This window comes from Bufo gargarizans, chromosome 6 (assembly GCF_014858855.1).
Source record: "Bufo gargarizans isolate SCDJY-AF-19 chromosome 6, ASM1485885v1, whole genome shotgun sequence".
Classification (NCBI taxonomy): Eukaryota; Metazoa; Chordata; class Amphibia; order Anura; family Bufonidae; genus Bufo; species Bufo gargarizans.
The window spans coordinates 324,555,599-324,572,844 of record NC_058085.1 but is presented as its reverse complement, the minus strand read 5'-3'; the positions used below and the strand labels follow the sequence as shown (position 1 = coordinate 324,572,844).

The 17,246-nt window shown below is 45.5% G+C and overlaps 1 protein-coding gene across 2 annotated transcripts in view; it reads right to left on the bottom strand.

The window, feature by feature from the left end:
* Positions 1-7,736, bottom strand: part of SH3PXD2A (SH3 and PX domains 2A) — a 312,517-nt gene extending 304,781 nt beyond the window's left edge. For both annotated transcript variants that reach the window (XM_044297873.1, XM_044297874.1), the window contains exon 1: positions 7,369-7,736. In XM_044297873.1, coding sequence (XP_044153808.1) covers positions 7,369-7,440 — 72 coding nt within the window. In that variant the 5' untranslated portion in view covers positions 7,441-7,736. The remainder of the gene's footprint in view (positions 1-7,368) is intronic.
* Between the last annotated feature and the right edge of the window lie 9,510 nt (positions 7,737-17,246).

The window sequence follows — 17,246 nt, the reverse complement described above, 5'->3', positions numbered from 1 at the left end:
GGGCTTAGAATGACATACTACAGAAGGATATCCAGCATCTGTATGACCATCACCATGCCAGTGGCATCCTGTATCAAAGCAAGGGGAGATGTCAATCAGCATTAATGTGACCCTGCCTCAACATATACCCTGCTGCAGAACCCAAAATCAAGGGTGCGCCACCTTGGTTGTGTTATCAATGACCTAGCAGTTTATACTTTGCCCATCTCAGCTCACTCGCATTAGTTTTTCCAGGTGTTCTTTTTTTATTCAGAATTAAACAGAACAAAACTCCATGTGTCTCTGTATGAAATCAAGGAAATCCAAAAGTAGAGGAAGGCACCATGAACCACAAGCTCATACAACTCAGAAGTTGCACAAAGTCGGAAGGGTAACTTGAAGTTACAGAGACCCAATGTTAAATCTGAAACAGAACCCCCACCTACTATCTCCTGCTTATAATACTGGTGTCTTCTTATTTGGTAGAGGGGATTTTGGGCCCACTCGGCCATGAGGGCCCAGGTGCAACTGCTACCTCTGGACACCTAATATTATGACACTGCACAAAGCTGCAATATAGTTGTGTGCTTGAGGCCTACACTTGAACCCTGGCAGATGCCTTTCAGCAAACCTTTGGACTTCCTGGTAGAGAAGAACGTGATCAACACATGCATCACCACAGAAACATTATTCAATACTAAAATGTAAATTGTCCTGTAGTCCCCATGAACAGACAATCAGTGGTCTCTGATAAGTTTCCCATTTACATGTCATGATAGCAGATATGACTGGTTCCTCCATCTCTTGTGCCCCATAAATACTATTGGAGTGTCTGCCCTAGATTCAATGCATTCATTCTTTTACTTTTATGGGTATCAGCTTTTCTAAGCTCATATTAAACTTTACACTTTATGGTGCTCCTTTAACCTATAAATTCTAGGAGAAGATACTGCAAAAGTGTAATGTTTGTACTGATTCTGTTTGCTCAATGCTTTACGTGCATTTCACCAGCTAGAAAGGGAAACTGATCAGAGACGTTGGACCTTTGATCCCACTGCCTCAACTCAGATGCTAGAAAGAGACATTAGTAAAGTACAAATCTGTTAGGATCAAACCACTACTGTGCCATACTGATGAGGCGGGATAGGATCACGGTATATCGCCGTTTCTGTATAATTGGAATAATAGCCTAATAATATAGGCTGGGTGCACATATTTCAGTTATGTCCGGCCACAGTTTTTTATGTAGAGCCGCCTGCCATTGGCTTCCCCCAACACTGGAGCGACGCGGGTGCTGGGAAGCAAGGTAAGTCTATTGTGTGCGAAGGGCCCGGGCTTATGGTGCATATCAGGGGTTGGATAACACCTTTAAGTATATGGCCTGTCTAAAAAAAAAAAAAAAAAAGAAGAAGATGCATGTAACGCGACTTGGGGCTACTGCATTTGAACCTCATTCACACATCCGTGTTTAAAGCCATGAAAATGTGGTCAGCGATTCATCCATGGAGCTGCCCATGAAGTGTGTCCATTTTTTGCTGTCCGTGTGTCATCCGTGTTTCACTGACACTGAACAGCTGAAAAATAATTTTAAAAGTATCTCTTCCTAATGATCCGTGAAACACAGATGGCATCAGTGTTGCATCCGTGGTTTTCACAGACCCAAAGACTATAACGGGCGTGATGGATCCCTGAACACAGACAAAATAGAGCATGTATCATTGCTAAAAACACCCCGACCGCGCTAAAACACTGATGTGTGAATGCACACATTAATATGAATGGGTACATACGCTGTCCGTGGAGAACATGTCCGTGGAACACCGACGTGTGAATGAGGCTTAACACGATTACGGAGCCATGATGTATGGATTCCTAATTAGGCCCTACTACAAATGTACAGATCCTACAGCTCCGTATTATAGAAGAGCAGACCCCTTGCCGCTGTAAGGGCCCCACGCTCACAGCTTTGTCATAAACATGGGGATTTATTTATCCCATTGATGCCCCATTTCCTGTTGTATACACTTCACACACACGTGACACACACAAAGCAATGACTACAGGTTAAACAATGATTCAGTTCATACAAACAACATTACCGATACATGCCCTCCCCCGCTCCATCACTGGGCCATTCTACAGCACTCTAACAGGGTAGAACTATTTTCTGCAGACCGAGGCTAGTCCAACGTTTGCATTTTTAGGCAGAAATGTGCTATATGGATATTTTTATAATAAAAGTCTCATTTTTATATCACAGTAATTTCTAAAACATAGAAAAAGTAAACAAATTATTTGAAACAAGCCACAGAAAAAAAACATCCTATCAAATCATATATCATCCACGAAACACGAAAAAGAGAATGTTTTTGCAATGCAGTGCTGCAAGGGTGGCACCCTATGATCCTAAATGCAGTATGGACCAGAGGACTCCGTGAGGAACCCTACAGGCTCAGTGCAAAAGGCTCCCCCGGTGTATGAGGACTAGAGCTCTGTTCACATGCTAAAATCACAATCCATATCAGGTCTGGTTATCTATTTAGTGCCAATCCTCTCATAGGCTGAAACTACACCCATAAGGGCTCATGCACAAGAACGTATCCATTTTTTGGGTCCACAAATTGCGGATCCTGGCCGTGTGTGTTCTGCATTGTGCGGAACAGAACATACGGCCCATAATAGAACAGTCTTATCTTTGTCCGTAATACGGACAAGAATAGGACGTGTTCTATATTTTTTGCGGGTGCCATGGAACAGACATACGGATGAAGTACCCATTGAAGTGAATGGGTCCGCATCCGATCCACGTGAGCCCTAATTTAGGGTTCAAAACAATTAGGTTATAAGTTTGGCTTAGGGGAACCAAGTTGGCGGTCCCAGCTGCTACACTTATAATAAGACAGTAATGGGCTCTTCACATATTTGGTATTTGAGAATTATTATCCAGCATATATCTGTCTCACATCTGAGGACAACCTACATCCCATTTCCACGACCCTATTCACATACAACAGAGAAATAAAAAAAATCCTGGATGTTTGGTGCCACCATTAGGAAAAAAAAAGTAGCAAGTCTCTTATTTCTGCAGAGGGAAATTAGTGGAGAATTAGCCCCAATGAATGACGATAGGGATAATTCTTGAGGGATCTGCTACACAACCAGCAGGACATGGCAGGTAATCCATAAAGTGACATGCCCCGATATGTAGATGTTCATAAATGGACCACTAGGCTTCATTCACATGGCCTTACTGGGAATCAATCCAGCAGCTACATATTTAGTTCATGTTCTAACCTGCACTGGACAGAAAGGAGCTGGAATCCGAGAGGTTGCTCCAAATTCTTCTGCTCTAGTTTTCATAGAGAAAACCCACAGACTGCAAGGAATAGAAACCTGCCAGCTCATACAAACGTTCCACGTTCTCCCACCGACTCCGCAGTGCAGCCTGCAATGACCTTAAGTGTTTGTAGGCAGATCAAAAAGCTTAAAGGGTATATGCAAACAAAGCATCAGAAAAAGGCAAGTATGCACTGTAAGATGGCTAATTACATCTGTAATGTACAGTCACAAGGAAATGTTCATCATGGACTGAGCTCACCGGTGAGAAGCCGCTTAGGAATTGTACACATACCCTGTATGACTATGTCAGATCAAAGCCAGGGAACATTCGCCATTATAACCCATACAGATGTAGGAGCAGGTCAATTAGTCATGTAACTGTTCCTCTAGTGAATCATGATATGTCCCATTTCGGATGGTTATAATACATAGTGGGACAGAGGTATATTAATCCTATAGATGGTCCTTTTACATGGACCAATGTGTCAAGGAACTATCGGGAACAAACCAGATGTTTCGGATATCTGCCTGATGGTCAGCGGAGATGAGGACTGCAAAAAGCTCCGCTGTATAGAAAATCACTGCTCAGGGGTAGTGTTGAGCGAACCTGCTTTTTAAGTTCTGCGTCCAAAGTTCGGGTTTTGGATTCCACTACCACGGACCATAACGGAATTTGGAATCCATAACGGGATTCTTCGATAACCCGAACCCGAACTTTGGACGCAGAACTTAAAAAACAGGTTCGCTCAACACTTCCCATGGGCAGCAAATTGTTGTTCAGACAGTATGGTAATTTTCGCTGCCAGTTGAAGGGCACCGGATAAATGAGGGTTTGCTCATTCATCGGGTGATAGCCGGCAACTTGTATGCCTCATTCACATGTCAGTGTTTCGGTCAGTGATTGTGAGCCTAAACCAGGAGCGAAGTCTACACAGCGATAAGTTATAAAAGGAAAGATCTGTACCTGTTCTGCGTTTAGAGCCGCACCTGATTTTGGCTTAAAATCATTGACCGAACACGAAAGGCCCCTTTACATGGGCCAATTTTGCAGGCGAATGTTGGGAAGGAAGCATTCCTTCCCGACAAACGCCTGCTTGTCATTGAATGAGACCGTTGCTATTACATGCAGCGATCTCCTCCACAGTATGGGGGTCGCGATCTACAAAATACATTCCACACCACAAAAATATAGTAAATGTTCTATTTTTTTTGCAGTGCAGAGGCACAGACTGAAATCCCACTGAAGCGTTACGTAGAGCTTCCGATCTGTGCCACCACTCCGCACCGTTTCGTATCTTGCAGATTGCGGACTCATTCAAGTCAATGGGTCCATATCTGTAATACGGAGTGCACAGAGCCGGTGCCCGTATATTGCAGACCCGCGGTCCGCAATATGGGCACGGGGCACACACAATCGTGCGCATGAGCCCTTAGACCGGCACCAGATTTATCACAGGGGCTAACCCGGTCATTCGTTAATGTAGGCCATTGTGTCTCAAACACACAAAACCCCACCCATAGACATATTTAACCAAATTGGGATTACCATAGATATGAGCAATGAGGTCAGCAAACTTTGACACTCCAGCTGCAAACGCCCAGCATGCACACTTGCTCGTTTGTTCTTAGAAATACCATAGAAGAAGGGAATCGGTTATGCTGGGAGTTGTAGTTTCACAACGGCTGGAGAGCCAAAGATTGCAGACCATATAAGCCATTGCTATGAAAATGATCCATCCCTTATACAGCCTGGCTGTACATTTGTCCATCTTACGGGCTTCTTTGTGCAGTCTTTCATTATCGGGACATAATAAGGCAGTGTTGGACGGAGCTCAGTTATTCTGCTTTGTAGTCGCAGCCAACAATATGCATCCAGTTAAACAGCCATGCCTGTCTTCCTCTCTACATTATATTTGTGATTTAGGAAATGGGACATTTGGTGCACGGTTGCATGCCAGGATGTGACTAGAATACATATACCAGCGCCTGTACAATAAATCCCATTCATAGAGATAACAATGATTTGGCATCAGGAAAGTATATGTGGCAGGAGATTAAACTCTTTTAATTGGTAACCTCCAGCCATGAGCTGCCACCATGCCGGATATTCAGTATGCTGGTTACAAACAGGATCACATTGGAAGTAACCAATGGGCAGCTTTCTGCTCCAGTTCTCCCGCAGTGGTGAGTCACCTAAGACCGGCTTTTTACGGCGTTATTAGATTCCCCCCTACTCTGCCGTACGATTCGCCATCATAAATTAGGCGACTAAGGCAGTCCATTCACCTGGAGAGAAAAACAACTCAAGTTGAATCGTTTTTAGCCACATTTAAACCTGGCAATAATTTTAGTACATTTGCTCCAGCCCTGGCAAGGCTCCGACACGCCCCATCCCGCTCAACTGCCGAACACAGTGTAAGACCGCCTGTGTGGCTAAATATTGTCATATTGCCTATCAAAAAAGACTTGCGACTATTTTTATAATCAAAATAGTGGCAAATCAATGAATAAATGAACCCTAGTAAGTCCTTTACTTGCTCAGTGATGCTAAACACAATTGAAGGGGTTTTCCAGGCATTGATGATCTATCCTCAGGATAGGCCATTAACATGCGATTGGTGAGGGTCTGACCACCGATCAGCTGTTCCCGCAGCCTTCGGAGCTAGCTCTGTGAATGGAACAGGAAGCACAGCTCCGTTCAAAGTGTAGTGGCCATGTCGGGTTACTGCAGCTCAGCTCCCATTTACTTCAATGCGCGTTTAGCTGCAGTAACCCAGCATGGCCACTATACTTTGAACGGAGCTGTGCTTCCTGTTCCATTTACAGAGCTAGCTCCGAAGGCTGGGGGGAAAAGCTGATCAGTGGGGGTTGCGTGGTGTCAGACTCTCACCAATCGGATGTTAATGGTTAGATCATCAATGCCTGGAAGCCCCCTTTAAAGGGGAAATCCACGATAGAAAGTAGGGGCAACACAACCCGAATGTAAGTATAAAGAAACATGGATGGTGACAGCTGATCCTACAGACCACATAGGAGGATGCAGCTGTTTTAGTTCCCATACACATTTTGTCTTTACAGTAACATGCAGGGCTGTGTGAAGGAGTCCCACCATAAACTGAGGTCTGCAATATCTGCTCTCAGTTTCTTAATTAATGAGCTCAAGGAATTAATAGCTCTGTCCCAATATGGTGGACATAAAAAAAAAAATTCGTAGCTCTGCTGCTCACTGAAATTTGTCAATCTAAAGTTATCATGCAGGACTCTTCAGATTTCCATTTACACCCCAGGATTACAAGCAAAGTCAAGTTTTATAAAGTATCTGACACATTTCACTAACTTATAGCTGATAACATCCAATTATATTACTGCAGACTATACAGTCATTAGGATACCTGCAGACGTTGCGAATTATGTAAGGAAAAACCACAGCTTATCAAAGCAAAGTGAATGACATCTGTCAAATCTCATGTACATTTTGTATCTTTTACGTGCGGATATTGCCATGCAGACGTTAAAATCTGAAGCGTATCAATTGTCTGTGCAATTCTGGGTATTATGTAGAGCGGTAGTTCCCATAGACTTCAATGGAGGTTGATAAACTAAACATAAAATCCGCAACAAAACCCACGGTTTTATCTATACAAAACCATGCACACAAAAAATACAATAAATACTGCGGATTTCTGTGTTTTTGTGCGGATTTATGTGCAGGTAGCCTTACTGCATGCTTACAGTGAGTGCTACTGGATATACTGTAACTTCACAGACCACAAAATCCATCAGGACAACGTATATCTGGAAAATTCAAGAACCAGGCTATACAATATCATATAATAATACAATAGAACAGGAACACACAAAACCAATACAACCTACAATACACAGAACATGCAATACTCCACTGAGCTGTGCGTTTACATCCAGCATGTGTTACATAGTCTGAATAATAATACATTATGATACATTCCTGTATACATTGGATGATTGTTTGTAAATACAATGAACTGTCAACATTCAGATTCCAAATCATGGGAGAACCCCACTACTCACATAATGTTTGGAGGGGTTCCTCCTCTTCTGCACATCCTGGACACACGCATCCACCACTCCATGAGACATCATGTTGGAGAAGAGGGGGCACAGATAGCAGCAGGCTGGAGCTCTCTAGGAATATGACATTCTAGCTGGAAGCTGCTGAGAAACACAACCCTGGACAGGAAGCTCCCACACTGTGGCTGCTTAATGGTGCCATGTGCTGCTGCTGATACAACCAGGGAGCTGGGTGGTAGGAGCAGAGAGCTGGGGATGGGAGCTGGTTACAGTGCCATGTGCTGGTTCTGCAGGCGATGTGCCATGTGCTGCAGCTGCTGGGAACACAGGCAGGGTATGCTCAGCTGTCCTTGTCTGCCAGGACTGCTCCTGATCTGAGCTCCCTGCACAGTGAAGCCTGCTCCCCGCCCCCAGCCCTTCATGTGTGTGACCCTCCTCCACCCCTCTGGATGGAGCTGCCAGGGCCTCCTCTACAGCAGCAGGCATGGTCTGATTGCATTATGATTCCTAATGGCTTCATTCATCGGCACAGTGCAACAAATGCAAACCACGAAAGACATAGGAAAAAAACACAGAGGGAAAAAATTGGAGGGAAGCTCCAGCTTTGGAGATTTATGTTAAGGAATTTCATAAATCGCAATTCCACAATATAATGTTATTATTGCCATCCCCTTCCATAGTCATGGCAGCATCCTAATAACTTGCAGGGCACGCACTTCAGGACTCCTTGCATTTGGCCATCAGAAACCATCAGCAAGATGCAAATAGAAGAAACTGCCAGGCCCTGTCCTGTATACAGTGGGGGTCATTTACATTTTTTTTGGGGGAGTAATGTTTTGGCCTGCACGGGCGTTTTTGCGCTGCATTTAACACATAAGAGTGTCAAGGGAGTGTTTACCACAATCTAATGAAATCCCGGCACGCGCTGAATGTTTACAATTCTTATGCTTATTTTTTTTTCAAAAAGTATACATCAGTAGGACGCGTTTCGGCCCGTCCAGCCTTCAGGGCCGATACGCGTCCTACTGATGTATACTTTTTGAAATAAAAAAGCATAAGAATTGGAAACATTCATCGCGTGTCGGGATTTCGTCACTGGAGATTCCTCATTCCCGCTGCAGCACGCACGAGGATCGTAGTGCCGGCCGGATTTATCTACATTCCAACAAATTTAACTACATTTACACCTGGAAATAGGCATAAATGTTGGTGATAAACTACTCCAGCCAGAGGCTTGTCTAGTTTTTCCACCAGGCGCACGGACTGCTGAAGGTGTGCCTAATTTATGGCGAGGCACATGTCTCATTGCAAATTAGGCGCATCCTCTGCCAGGTGGAAAAAGCCGGTCTTTGTAAATGACCCCCAGTGAGTATGGAACTCTCACTTAATTCCCATTTGTCATTTTACTACAGTGTTCCATATATACAATTCTGTCTACATTTCTTGCTGCAACACAATGCAAAATGTGTACTATATCGGAGTTTTTCCCCGTGGGGACACATTGAAGTTGCAGGCCACAATTCGCACCTTGCAGGATCGTTTCTATTGTGACTAGTTGGATTTCAATGAATTGGACCCTACTGTGTCTGATAGAGGTGTATGCCTTTAGCCATCTTATTTATAAACTACAATATTTACCCTGGAGTTAAACAATATACAATATTATACAATATTCACAGAGGGTTTCCCTTTATATTGGTAATATATGCCATCACTTGATCAGTGGGAATTTAACCTGCCCATAAGGGTACATTTACATGGCGATTTTGGCCTCAACATGTATTGCGTGTCTGTGTTGTGCCCAAGTATTACAATGTGGCGGCATTGCCATAGGAATGAATAGGGTCGCAGTACAACTTGCACAGTTGCTGCGAATTGCAAAAAATACAGCAGTGCTCCTAATAATGACTTATGTTCCTGCCCGACCATGCACTCTACTAACTGCATTATGTGAGTACAGTACAGTAGACTCACGGTAGGGCAGGAACTTACAGCCTCTGGGCTCATGCACACAAACATATTTTTTATCTGAGCTGCATTTTTTGTGGGTCAGATGTGAACCCATTCAATTCATTGGGGCGACAAAAGATATGGACAGCACACCAAGTGCTGTCCACATTCGTTTTTCCATTTCATCGCATCCGTAAAAATATAAAACATGGCCTATTCTTGTCTACATTACGGACAAGGATAGGACAATTCTATTATGGGCCGGACGTTCCGTTCTGCAAAATGCGGAATGCATACAGCCAGTATCCGTGTTTTTAGGATCCGCAATTTGCACACTGCAAAACAGGCAAGGGTTGTGTGCATGAGTGATGCTGTGAATTCAGGTTAGAGGAGGAGTTTTTGCTCCAGGAAATGCAGCCATCACACTGTGCATGTTTTCCGGACGGAACACGCTAGTGTGAAACTGGCATTACGGTGGTTGCACACCAAGTATTTTTAATGCTTTATGATGATTTTTTTAAATGTAGTTTTTCTTGCTTCAGACAAATTTTACATACAAAATAAATCAATGCCTTTTTGTTAACATGTTTTGTCTCAGTGCTGTTTTTTTTTCAAAACACACAAGGTCTAAGTATATTTTTTTTTATGATGATTTTCCCAAAGGTATCTGTATATAAAAAAAATACGTCTTACGAATAGAATAAAACACAAAGATCACCCCAAAAACACTATAGTCATCATGTTTTTAGTGGCTGGAACATGGCCAAGTTTTAAATCACTTGTCTGAATAAGCCCTAATGCTACACGGCGACATGTGACACACGACAAAAAGGGTACAACTACATGGCGACATACAGTATGTTGCATCAATATGGCGCAACACTTTTTGTAATGATAGTGTTGGTGAAGGAGCATGGGCTCATTGTGTCACTATTAGGTTCGGTTTCGGACCATATCAGGGAGTGAACTTTTAGGCTAGGGCTACACGACGACGCAAAAGGCGTACAACCACATTGCGACATGTCGCGCAACATTTATTGTAATGATAGTCTAAGGTGTTGCACTGCGACATGCTGAAACTGCGACACAACAGTCGCACAGAAATTCAACTTGGATCGATTTTTTTGTGACTGTCGTGTTGCAGTTGCAGCATGTCGCAGTTTTGACTGCGACACCATTGACTATCATAAAAAATGTTGCCCCAATGTTGCGCGACATTTCTTGTGATGATAGTCTATGGCAGGGATCAGCAACTTCCGCACTCCAGCTGTTCAGAAACGACAACTCCCAGAATTCTCCTTTCACTTCTATGGGAGTTACAAGAACAGCCAAAAAAAGTATGCATGCTGGGAGTTGTAGTTTCACAGCAGCTGGAGTTTTAAAGGTTGCTGAACTCTGCCTAGCCTAAAAGTTCACCCCCTGATTTGGTCCATAGTGACACAATGGGCCTATGCTTCTGCACCAACACGTGAAATACTGGGCAGACTAGGAGAACAGGAATATTCATGAGAAAATGTACATTTTTCTTGTTTTTGGATTTACAGTATATACACTTTAATGTAAAACTTCTTACAAGTGTTTGCATAGCCTCCTGCAAGGTGAACGTCAAGTCATAAATGTCACCCAGAGTTTATTCTTTCAGCAGGTCTTTCTTTCCCATCAAATCTTTAGGCTAACGCTGGATGAGCCCTGTCATGAGCGTGGCAGGTAGGGAGCTGCTTTTGGAATGTGTTATGCGATGAGTCGTTTGATTTTATGCCCCTTGTACATAAAAGACGATCATTCATATTAATGTAGGCTGTACATTAATTGTCGAGCATGTTCCCTGTTTTACAGTATGTAAACAAGCATAATGAGGTAAAGTAAAAAAAAAAACTATGACTCAAGGCATTTCACCTCCAAGTTTCCTGCTATTAAAGATCTCCACCCTACTTAAAGACATGTGCACTGTTCAGCTGTTAATACTGACTTTTACTGACTCTACAGCGGAAAAGATGTAGGGCGCACAGGTTATTCATGAAAACTGCCTGATAGGAACGGTAAAATAAAATAACAAAATTTTATTGTGTCATTTCTAAAATAGGTATAGGCCTCTTTCACACGGGCGTCACGTTTTGGCTCCGGAAGCGTCCCGGCTGCAATGCGGCAAACCCGCGCCAGTAGGTACCCAATTGCAGTCAGTTTTGACTGTGATTGCGTTCCGTTGTTCAGTTTTTATTGCGCAGGTGCAATGTGTTTTGCACGCGCGTGATAAAAAACTGAATGTGACACCCAGACCCGAACTTCTTCACTGAAGTTCAGGTTTGGGTTCAAGGTTGTGTAGATATAACATGGTTATAAGGGAAAATAATAGCATTCTTAATAGGCCTCATGCACACGACCGTTGTGTGCATCCGTGGCCGTTGTGCCGTTTTCCGTTTTTTTTCACGGACCCATTGACTTTCAATGGGTCCGTGGAAAAATCGGAAAATGCACCGTTTGGCAGCCGCATCCGTGAGCCGTGTTTCCTGGCCGTGAAAAAAATATGACCTGTCCTATTTTTTTCACGGCCAACGGTTCACGGGCCCATTCAAGTCAATGGGTCCGTGAAAGAACACGGATGCACACAAGATTGGCATCCGTGTCCGTGATCCGTGGCCGTAGGTTTTAGTTTCATACAGACGGATCCGAAGATCCGTCTGCATAAAAGCTTTTTCTGATCTAAGTTTTCACTTCGTGAAAACTCATTTCCGACAGTATATTCTAACACAGAAGCGTTCCCATGGTGATGGGGACGCTTCTAGTTAGAATACACTGCAAACTTTGTACAAGACTGCCCCCTGCTGCCTGGCAGCACCCGATCTCTTACAGGGGGATATGATAGTACAATTAACCCCATCATATCCCCCTGTAAGAGATCAGGGCTGCCAGGCAGCAGGGGGCAGACCCCCCCCCCCTCCCCAGTTTGAATATCATTGTGCGGCCCCCCCCCTCCCCTGTTGTTAACTCGTTGGTGGCCAGTGTGCGCACCCCCCTCCCTCCCTCCCTCTATTGTTTTAATACATTGGGGCCAGTGTGCGCGCCCCCCCCCAACCCCCCCTCCCTCCCTCTATTGTTTTAATACATTGGGGCCAGTGTGCGCGCGCCCCCCCAACCCCCCCTCCCTCCCTCTATTGTTTTAATACATTGGGGCCAGTGTGCGCGCGCCCCCCCAACCCCCCCTCCCTCCCTCTATTGTTTTAATACATTGGGGCCAGTGTGCGCGCGCCCCCCCAACCCCCCCTCCCTCCCTCTATTGTTTTAATACATTGGGGCCAGTGTGCGCACCCCCCCAACCCCCCCCCTCCCTCCCTCTATTGTAATCATCATCGGTGGCAGCGGAGTAGAAGATTTTCATACTTACCTGCTTCTTGCTGCTGCGATGTCTGCGTCCGGCCGGGAGCTCCTCCTACTGGTAAGTGACAGGTCTGTGCGGCGCATTGCTGTCACTTACCAGTAGGAGGAGCTCCCGGCCGGACGCAGACATCGCAGCAGCAAGAAGCAGGTAAGTATGAAAATCTTCTACTCCGCTGCCACCGATGATGATTACAATAGAGGGAGGGAGGGGGGGGGGGGGGGTTGGGGGGGTGCGCACACTGGCCCCAATGTATTAAAACAATAGAGAGAGGGAGGGAGGGGGGGTTGGGGGGGCGCGCGCACACTGGCCCCAATGTATTAAAACAATAGAGGGAGGGAGGGGGGGCGCGCGCACACTGGCCCCTATGTATTAAAATAATAGAGGGGGGGTTGGGGGGCGCGCGCACACTGGCCCCAATGTATTAAAACAATAGAGGGAGGGAGGGGGGTGCGCACACTGGCCACCAACGAGTTAACAACAGGGGAGGGGGGGCCCACTGGCCACCAATGAGTTAAAAACAGGGGGGGGGGTCTGCCCCCTGCTGCCTGGCAGCACCTGCCAGGCAGCAGGGGGCAGTCATGTACACAGTTTTTTTGTATATTCTAACCTGAAGCGTCTCCATCACCATGGGAACGCCTCTGTGTTAGAATATACTGTCGGAAATGAGTTTCACGATGTAGCTCATATCCGACAGTATATTCTAACATAGAGGCGTTCCCATGGTGATGGGGACGCTACAAGTTAAAATATACCATCGGATTGGAGAAAACTCCAATCCGATGGTATAACAGAACTCCAGACTTTACATTGAAAGTCAATGGGGACGGATCCGTTTGAAATGGCACCATATTGTGTCAACATCAAACGGATCCGTCCCCATTGACTTGCATTGTAATTCAGGACGGATCCGTTTGGCTCCGCACGGCCAGGCGGACACCAAAATGACTTTTTTTTCATGTCCGTGGATCCTCCAAAAATCAAGGAAGACCCACGGACGGAAAAACGGTCACGGATCACGGACCAACGGAACCCCGTTTTGCGGACCGTGAAAAAAAACGTCCGTGTGCATGAGGCCATACAGAATGATTAGTTAATTAGGGCTGGAGGGGTTAAAAAAAAATTACAATTTAACTCACCTTAATCCACTTGTTCGCGCAGCCCGACTTCTCTTCATTCTTCAGGAACTGGGTAAAGGATCTTTGATGACATCACTGTGCTCATCACATGGTCCATCACATGATCCATCACCATGTTGATGGATCATGTGACAGACCATGTGATGAGCGCAGTGACGTCACCACAGGTAATTTTCCTCCCGCACAGCAAAGAAGAAGAAAGAAAAGATGCCGCTGCGCGAACAAATGGATTAAGGTGAGATAAATTATTTTAAAAAATTTAACCCCTCCAGCGCTATTTTACTAAGCATTCTGTATTAAGAATGCTATTATTTTCCCTTATAACCATGTTATAATGGAAAATAATATAATGATCGGGTCCCCATCCCGATCATCTCCTAGCAACCATGCTTGCGGATGCTTGCGATTTTCACGCAGCCCCATTCATTTCTATGGGGCCTGCGTTGCGTGAAAAACACACAAAGTAGAGCATGTAGCGATTTTCTCGCAACGCACAAGTGATGCGTCAAAATCACCGCTCATGTGCACAGCCCCGTAGAAGTGAATGGGTCCGGATTCGGTGCGGGTGCAATGCGTTCACCTCACGCATTGCACCTGCGCAGAAATCTCGCCCGTGTGAAGGAGGACTAACACTCAAATGGCGAGTGGATCAGGCTAGAGTGTTGTCCCTCAATATGGGGGAAGAACATACGTCCTATAGATTCTGTTTCCCAGTCCCACAATTATTTAGTGGAGTATAGGAAGGCGCATTGTTCAACACTCTATAAATATAGTGGCACTGATAATAAACTAGTGCTGCTATCGGGCATGGATCAAGGTGCCACTCTGTGCGGCGAGTCTATGTAACAAACAGTTACCTCGTTAACTGCTCTGCTCCTGATGAAGTGCGGGTTCACTACCGCACAAAAACGAGCCGAGTGGGGGCAGTATTAATAGAGGGCACATAGGCAGGGAGTTTACTATTTAGGGAGTGTGTTTTAGCTAATGTAGTAGCTCAGTCCAAATCAAGGTGCAGCATAGATTGGACTGACATACTTCTTGGCTGCCCTGCATGTGGCCCTGTTTTGGCAGTATGTGGATAGGGTGATGTGGACAATGTATAAGATGTGTACCTGACACTATAGGAGGCACCTTGATCCATATCCTCTAGTAGCACCAATGTCAATATCAACATTATCAGTGCTACTATTTTAACCACTTCAGCCCCCCTAGCACTTCTACACTACACTACTTTCACCGTTTATTGCTCGGTCATGCAACTTACCACCCAAATGAATTTTACCTCCTTTTCTTCTCACTAATAGAGCTTTCATTTGGTGGTATTTCATTGCTGCTGACATTTTTACTTTTTAATTTTTCACTTTCAGTTGTAAAATTTTTCAAAAAAACAACATCCATATATACATTTTTCGCTAAATTTATTGTTCTACATGTCTTTGATAAAAAAAAAATGGTTTGGGTAAAAGTTATAGCGTTTACAAACTATGGTACAAAAATGTGAATTTCCGCTTTTTGAAGCAGCTCTGGCCCATTTGCCCACCTACACTGCAAAAAAGTGTCACACATGTGGTATCGCCGTACTCAAAAGAAGTAGGGCAATGTGTTTTGGGGTGTCATTTTACATATACCCATGCTGGGTGAGAGAGATATCTCGGCAAAAGACAACTTTTCCCATTTTTTTATACAAAGTTGGCATTTTACCAAGATATTTATCTCTCCCAGGTGAAAGGAGAGGTTTGCAGATGCTCTATGTGAATGGGCCCTAATAGCCCTGTGTGCCTGTCCTGTGAGATGCAATCCCTATGCTAAGTGTACCTGTTTGTGGTACTTCCGGAAACACTCCCCTAAGCATAGGGCAGGGTGGTCAGGGCAGTCAGGACAGAAATAGCGGGTGTCACGCCTTATTCCACTCCTGCTACAGACACAACATCTTTTTCGGGGTGACGGTTGGGTCGAGGTACCAGCAACGACATTGGGGAAATGTCGCTCGTGTAGACGGCTCACTACACTGGTGGATGGGGCCATGGAACCTTCTGGGTACAGGAGGTTCTCGATGATCTCTTGCTGAAATTTGAGGAAGGATCCTGTTCTCCCAGCCTTACTGTAGAGAACAAAACTATTATATGCAGCCAATTGAATTAAATATACAGACACCTTCTTATACCAGCATCTGGTGCGTCGGGAAACTAAATACGGAGCCAACATCTGGTCATTGAAGTCCACCCCTCCCATGAGCGAATTATAGCCGTGGACACAGAGGGGCTTTTCAATGACACTGGTTGCTCGTTCAATTTGTATTGTCGTGTTTGCGTGAATGGAGGAGAGCATGTAAACGTCACGCTTGTTTCTCCATTTCACCGCGAGCAGTTCTTCATTACACAAGCCAGGCCTCTCCCCCCTTGCAAGACGGGTGGTAACGAGCCGTTGGGGGAAGCCCGCGTGACTAGATCTGTTCTAGGAACAAATGCCTAAAGAGGGCCACACTTGTTTAGAAATTGTCCACATAAAGATGGTACACCTTGCCAAATAAGGGTGACACCAAGTCCCAGACTGTCTTCCCACTGCTCCCCAGGTAGTCAGGGCAACCGACCGGCTCCAGGGTCTGATCTTTACCCTCATAGCCTGTTTTGTGGGTATAGCCTGTGGCCCTTTCACAGAGCTTATACAATTTGACCCCATACCGGGCGTGCTTGCTTAGGATGTATTGTTTGAAGCCAAGGCGCCCGGTAAAATGTATTAGGGACTCGTCTACGCAGATGTTTTGCTCAGGGGTATACAAATCAGAAAATTTCTGGTTGAAGTGGTCTATGAGGGGCCAAATTTTGTGGAGCCAGTCAAAAGCTGGGTGGCCTCTGGGACGGGAGGTGGTGTTGTCGCTAAAGTGCAGGAAACGCAGGATGGCCTCAAATCGTGCCCTGGACATAGCAGCAGAGACAGGGGCGTAACGATCGCGGTCGCAGGGAGTGCGACTGCGACCGGGCCCGGCGGGGGGAGGGGCCCGCTGTACTAACATGTAATGAAGCGCTGTGACGGGGCCCAGCATGAAGTACAGTGACAATGCCGGGCCCCCATCAGGGCGCTCCATTACATGTTTACATAGGCGTGCGCACGGGGTGTGCCTGGGCACACCCTAATAGGTTCGTCACCTCCGTGCTCACTGCCCTAGTCCCCTGTCTGTTATGCTGGCTGCCGCCGCCCACCGCACATAAATTAATCTACAATACCTGGCTGTGAGCTGCCGGCGGGCGGCGGCTAGTATTCACATAGGGGGGCGGAGTCCTGGACCCAGCTGACGCAGAGAGGGAGCAGTACGGGTCATGCTGTGCGGCGCAGGAGGAGTTGACGTCACGTCACGCTGCATCTGTGTGCCTGAGCCTCGCGCGCCTGCTAGCTGGTGAGGTGAGGGCATATAAAAA